The sequence below is a fragment of the Cyprinodon variegatus genome, unplaced genomic scaffold, assembly GCF_000732505.1.
Source record: "Cyprinodon variegatus isolate N-32 unplaced genomic scaffold, C_variegatus-1.0 Scaffold1231, whole genome shotgun sequence".
NCBI lineage: Eukaryota > Metazoa > Chordata > Actinopteri > Cyprinodontiformes > Cyprinodontidae > Cyprinodon > Cyprinodon variegatus.
The window spans coordinates 108,250-115,187 of NW_015151684.1; the positions used below are offsets into that span (position 1 = coordinate 108,250).

Consider the following 6,938-nt stretch of genomic DNA (forward strand, 5'->3'; position numbering starts at 1 on the left):
TGTCTTGACCATGTCTACATGCCTAAATGCACTGAGTTGCCGCCATGTGATTGGCTGCTTAGAAATTAAGTGTTAACAAGCAGTTGGACAGGTGTACCTAATAAAGGGGCCGGTGAGTGTACATGATAATTAACAAACAGAAAAACGCTTTTAACTGATGCTGTGATTGGTTAATATTCTAATGAGATTTTACTATTTATCAATTGGCTCTGATCTGTCTATTTTGCAACATTTCCTTGTAAACGAGTATATGGTGAATAAAGATACCAGTATTGGATTCTCCCTCTCTGACCTACCTGTGGCCCTTCAAGTGAGTGGAGTTAATGGTTGCTGGGCTGATAGTGTGGTTAAGTCTGGACCAGGTGAGGTTTGGGGCAGGATGGCCATCAACCAGAACCTTTAGTTCAACGGTGTAGTGGACAGGAGAGGAGATGTTGGTGTTCCCTGAGGGGCGCAGGTGTACATAGCCTCGGTCTGCAGAAAGGAAGGAGTTAGCTATACTCATTCACCTGTCATTGTATGCCAGTGTCCATCTTACACTAATCTCATTGCTGTCCTAACCTGTTCCTGTTCTCCTTGCTTTCCTAACCTGTTACTGTTTTCCTTGCTCTCCTAACCCATTGCTGTTACCCTGGCTGTCACAACCTCATCCTGTTCTTTTGTTTGTTTATCCGTGTTTTTGTGTACTGACCAAGAACAGTTATGGAGATGTTTTTTCTCACAGTCCATCTCAGTTGTGAGTCCTGAGCCTTACAAACATACACACCTGCAAGATACACAGTGTTACCATGGAGATCAGACAGTTTTCAATTAAAGCCAAATTATCAATTGGTATACCAACCTGTCACAGAAGCATGTACTGCCTTACAAACCCTTCTATCACACCTACCTGAGTCTGACACTGTTGCCATGGAGATGTTAACGAATGAGCGAATTTCATTGGGCAGGAAGTCTGTGAGAGGCTCTATTTCCTGTAGAGAAACAAGTGAGTTGATCACCATTGTAACTGAACATGATGATTCCGGCAAAATAAAAACAGGAAAAGGTTTCTGTTTGACTTGTTTTTATAGTCTAATTTTTTGTTATATTCTATTGTCAAGGTCTTTCCATACAGGTAATTCCTCATCCATGAAGTTCTTATAGGTTCCTTTTTTCCCAATGTATGTTGGTGTTTTGGTAGATCCTAATGTCTGTCTGGCCTTTTCTCTTTTTTGAGGACCCCTCAGTGGTTCAGCTTTCTATGGCTCTTTCCTCAGCTGTTCTGAATTCTGTTCTTCTGATTAGACACCCCTGGTTTTTTAGTTGCTCTTCACAAATTTTCAGCCTTGAATGTCCTTGTTTGTTATTGTTGTGAGCTGGTTTCCTACTTTGAATCCACACTGGTTCCATTTTCTGCTTTCCTTATACCTTATACCTTATGCCTTTCCAACGCAAATTCCAATTTGGTCTGACAGTTTCCTTTGTTATTCAGACCTGGCATAACATTGAATCATTATCTGGAATATTGTGTAGGTGGGACACGTTTTCTCCAATATTTCAAAATAAGATTGGTTGGAGGTAGACCCCTGTGTTGTGCCATATGCCATGATCATACTTTTTGGACATTGGGAACCATATTTCACCTTGACAGGATGACCAGAGGAGAGCACGCAGCTTTGGCTAATAACAGTTGGGGGTCTTCTGCAGCGCCCCCTCCTTTTCAGCCAAAGCAGTCACAGGCTAGTTACATGGAAGCCACCAGAGGTGTGAAACCCTACCTCCCTCTCTGAGAGGACAGAACAAAACCACAGAGCACACAGGATTCTCTCTCTTTTGCTCCTGATCTCTTGGGCTCCTGCTCTCCTTGCCTCCTCTACCTTGCCCAGGAAGCTGGGGTCCGCATGGCTGGTTCTCCACCACAGTGAAGATGCGGGGCCCAAGGGAACCAGATCTCCAGAACCATCAAGGATAAGTCAGAAGCTGTCAGAATCAAACTGCTGCAAAACAGACCTTTTGCAACACATTTCTCTTGAGTTTCAGAACTTATAGAGCCAGACTGGATGAGAGAAGGACCGCCTTGACAAAGAACCCCTGCTGTGCCCTGACTGCAGAGCTGCAAATGGATGAAACTCAAGCTTTCCAAATAGACATGGAAAAAGGTTTGCAGGTCTGGCATAATTAGGGAATTTAATTACTAACTTTATGAAGTTTGACAATGCATATTTTAACAATAATTTTACGAAATTTACAGGGGAGGTTTAGCCTCCCCTGAGATGGACTGGCGACCTGTCCAGAGTGGACCCCGCCTCTCGTCCGTAGACAGCTGGAGATAGGCACCAGCACCCCTTGCGACCCCACTTGGGATTAAGGGTGTCAGAAAATGGATGGATGGATGGTTTGACCTCCCTACTATTCAATGAGAAATCACCACTGGTTTCAACCATCGCGGTCCTGTACACTGAATTAATGATCTGGGCTGGATTTATCGAGGGTTTGAACAATATCAGTTTTCTTAGCATCACAGTGGGCCAGCTCCTCCAGGTAGTTCTGAGGACACAGTTGAAGCTTAAGGAATGTCTTTCTTTAACAGATTGCTGCTAAACATTAGACAGACCTCACTCTTGAGTCTACTCTGAAAACTTCTCTGATTCCACTGACATTTGTCACATATCATCTTAATTATCTTACTTTCTTAATTTGTTGTACATGATATCTCCTCAATTGGACTGTTCTGAAGTAGTTTTACGAGTAAAGTTGCCTTGGTTACCGATCTGCGAGGGAAGTTCCAGGAGAAGAACACCATATCTACGTCTCTGACTGTGCAGTTTACCGTCAGATCCTCTCCCTGCTTTAGGACCTGGCTGGACACAGAGAGCTCCACCTCCATCTTCTTAGAATCTGACATGCACACAAGTCAGACAGAGACATACAGAAGAGTGATCAGAGGGTTCAGCTGTATACTGAATCATTCCCATGTGAGAAGTTTGGAACTTTACTTAAAAAGATTAACTAGTTATTTTTGCCCGTTCAAAAATTATTAGTTATGCAGGACAACTGGAAAACTGGAAAACTGGAAAACTGTCCTGTTATGCAAATTAAAAATAACTAAAGTTAAACTATGGAAAATAAGGTGTTTCTTTTTAAACTGTGTATTAAAAATCAATAAAAAATTGTACAAGTCTGAAAACACTGAAAACAAAGCTGCATTGTTTTGATGTGTGTAATTTGACAGGTGAGTTGCACTGTAATTATGTAGATGTCATCATGGTTGTTTTTTTTAATAATAAAACAGTCCCAGCAGGCCTGAAAGATCCCAGGATTTTTGGGTGAGAAAATGTAAACAGTGAAAGTAAAATCATTACCGCCCTGAGAAAGTAAAGAACATGTGTTGATTAAAAGCAGCAGCTGTCAGTTAGTGTTCAGAGGATTTTTGAGCCTCTTTAGATCACAGCTTCAAACTGATGTTGATAAAGCCCTTTTTCCCAGACATAATGAGTAAATCACCAAAACATTCAGACACTGTTGAATCAGAGGCTCTGCACCATCGTCCCTCCTCTGTGTTTATGCTAGAGTTGCACTTTGCTTTCACGTGTGCTTCCACCAGGAAATTGTAGTCTCTATTTATGCATGTTGTAACGAAACTGTTTAAACCACAGTAATGACTAATTAATAACTTTTACAAACTGATAAGTTCCAAAGCTAATTAATGCTAAAACCACATAGTTACTGTAACATGTTCCTTTATAATGTGTTCGTCCAAACACTGCAGGTGATTGAGGTTGACCTTACCAAAAACAGTGAAGACATAGAACACCTGGGACTCTTTCTCCTCGTCTCCGTTCCTGGCCACACACACATGTCCTGCATCATTCAAAGGACCCGTGAAGCCTAGAGCCGGCTCGTATTTCACCCCGTCGACTTTGGTTTTGTCAGGTCGTTCGTACAGAGAGACGTTGAGCTTTGGGTTGGACACCACGCAGGGGACAGTACCCTCATCGGCGTACTTGTAAACATGGGGGGAACTCTGGGGAACAAACCATTGTTCTGGGCCTGAGTAGGGAAAGTAAGAACATCGGATTCTTTACAACTCAACATTTCCACCCAAAGATCAACCTGTTTGGTCTGTAACAACTGCAAACTTTTGTTATAAGAGCTGTGCAATCTTATGCATGAGACCCCTGATCTTTGGCATTTCATTTTGCAGATTTTAGAAGAACTCTTCTAAAAGAATAACTGAAAACAATGTGTTCAGATGTTCTTGCCACAAATGCATTTGTGGCAAGAACTTGTGATTTTAATCAGGCCTTACTCTCTGCTACACGGCCAATGTTTCGTCGGCCTCAGAAGATGGCCTCTCACACTGAGCCAGGTTCTTCTGAAGGTTTCTACCTGGTAAAATTGAGTTTTTCCTCTCCACTGTCGCTACAAGCATGCTTAGTGTGAGGGATGCCTTTGAGTCAATGAGTCGATGAAATTAACTGGTTTTATTTAGATAGAATACTTTGAATGAAATTGATTGTTATGATCTGGTGAACTGTAAAGTGCCTTGAGATTATATGTGTTGTGAATTGCCACTATATAAATTAGTGAATTGAATTGAACTGTTTGTCAGCTGTTGGACCAGAGAAGCTTGCATAAAACAAGTCCAAGGTTTTCTACTCCTACATCTGTAAAGTAAGACCTCCTCTTGGGAAATTAGATCACAATCTTGATTTTCTCTGCTCAGAGTATAAGCCACTTTATAAAACACAACCTGCATTACAAAGAACTTTAAGAAGATGGTCACAGGAAGTTAAAGAACCCCTGCAAGATTGTTTTAGGCTACAGACTGGGATGCACTATGTCAGCCAAATGAAGAGGACATCAGTGAAGTGACTGATTGTGTGACTGAGTCAATAAACATAAAACTACATAACACCATTCCCAGTAGAAAGGTGAAATGCTTGCCCAATAATAAACATCTTCAAATGTATTTTGTGGCCAGAGTCAGGTGCAAAAAACATTGAACACCTTCCACAGTTACTACCTCTGCTGGTTGAATTAAGCACTGCAGCTTTTGTGCTTAATTCCAGTAGTTATTTTGAATTTAAAATCCATTCTATGATTGGCAGTCTTAAGAGGTACAGAGGAGCAAGGTGTGTCCAAAGTGAAAGGTCAGGAAAAAACAGGCAAGAAAGAAGATAGAATAGCAGCAGACCAAACAGCAGTTGTTAAACTGGCAAAGGAAAAATATTTCATTCAGCAGATTACTCTACATATACCATGGAAGTAATTTTGGCACACTAACATTTCATGAAAACTGATTCAAAGGTTTCAATGAAATGAGTTGATTTAAAAGGTTTCATTGGTTAGAATATTCTTCTAAAACCTTTTGGATTTGCTTGTTAGGTTTTTGGCACACATCTTAGATACAATGCATTAGAGAATGGTGGAGTCGGTCATTAGCAAAATGCACTGAACAAGTCTCAGAAATATGAATAGAAAACAGCGAAATTAATCCTGACTGGCCAGACAGCTCTGTGGGTGCTCAGCACCTAGAATCGCCCCTGTATCAAAGCATCAAAATGTTAAACCCAGCATCCTTTTCATGATGTGGAGGCCTCTTGCTTCTCCTCTGAAGGACCCTCTGATCTCTGAAGAACTTGACGGACCTTTTCACCTGGGTGCTAACTGCAGTTCTCTGATTCACCTACAGATGTGATCCTACCTTGACCAGATATGAAGACGTCCACAGCTCTGCTCTGATCAGCTGACGGTTCCTCACACGTATATCTGCCAGAGTTCCTCCAGGTGGCGTTAATGAACCTCAGGGTGCTGCTGGTGCCTGCATCCTCCACTAGAACCCCATGACCCCCATCAGAGGCCTGAGGTAAGCGCCACTTCACTGAACTCCACCCTGAACACACCTAAGGAGACACAAAGAGGGGGTGATAGAGAAACAGTCAGACAGGTCAGAGGACAGACGGTCAGTGAACTCACCACGGTGAAGTTAGACTCTGAATGTAGCAGAACTTCGGAGGAAGAAGGCAACAGCTCCAGAGCCACGCCCCCTTCAGGATGGAACAGGAACACACCTGAACAAAGACGATTTAAGGACAGCCTGTCAATCTGAGTGTTCTAATGTCTCATTCTAATCAAACCCATTCAGATGTTCATTTAGAAAGTTTATTCAACGTATAGAATATCTGCAAGAGTAAGCAGAGCTCCTCTGTCTGCACAGCAAAGAACCCAACTGGATCTATGATTAGAAACAACTTTTCCTCATTTTAAGCCAACTCTTCTTAGGTGAGAACCAATTGGTCTTCATTTAGAGCAACTTTTCCTCACTTGGAGCCAACCGTTCCTCACAGAGAAACACCAGTTCCTCAGATGGAATGTTCTTCATCTAGAACGTTTTTTTTATTATCAAGCAATAACTCTTCTTCATTTAAAACAATCTGTCATTTAGATCCAAAACCAGCCCAACTTTTCCTCTTAAAGGACCATCTGTTCCCCACTTAAAACAACTGTTCATCGGCAAGAAACCAATATGTTCCTCATAGAGAAACAACTGCTTCTCACTCAGAACCAATTGTTTCCCAGTCCTCACTGGGAACCAGCTGTTCCTCACCAACAACCCACTGTTTCTCACTTAAAACCAACTGTTCATTAGGAAGAACCAACTGTTTCTCATCAATAACCAATTGATTCTCACTCAGAACCAATTGTTCATCAGCAGGAACCCACTGTTTCTCAATTAGAACCAACTGTTCATTAGGAAGAACCAACTGCTTCTCATCGAGAACCAATTAATTCTCACTCAGAACCAATTGTTCATCAGCAGGAACCCACTGTTTCTCAATTAGAACCAACTGTTCATTAGGAAGAACCAACTGCTTCTCATCGAGAACCAATTAATTCTCACTCAGAACCAATTGTTCATCAGCAGGAACCCACTGTTTCTCAATTAGAACCAACTG

The 6,938-nt window shown here is 41.8% G+C and overlaps 1 protein-coding gene across 3 annotated transcripts in view; it reads right to left on the bottom strand.

The window, feature by feature from the left end:
* LOC107102292 (platelet-derived growth factor receptor beta-like) overlaps positions 1–6,938 on the bottom strand; it is a 28,116-nt gene that overhangs the window by 15,799 nt on the left and 5,379 nt on the right. For all 3 annotated transcript variants that reach the window (XM_015401536.1, XM_015401534.1, XM_015401535.1), the window contains 7 exons: positions 5,959–6,053; positions 5,687–5,885; positions 3,769–4,029; positions 2,747–2,877; positions 890–971; positions 692–766; positions 297–474 (listed from right to left, as the gene is read on the bottom strand). In XM_015401536.1, the coding sequence (XP_015257022.1) occupies positions 297–474; positions 692–766; positions 890–971; positions 2,747–2,877; positions 3,769–4,029; positions 5,687–5,885; positions 5,959–6,053 (1,021 nt within the window). The remainder of the gene's footprint in view (positions 1–296; positions 475–691; positions 767–889; positions 972–2,746; positions 2,878–3,768; positions 4,030–5,686; positions 5,886–5,958; positions 6,054–6,938) is intronic.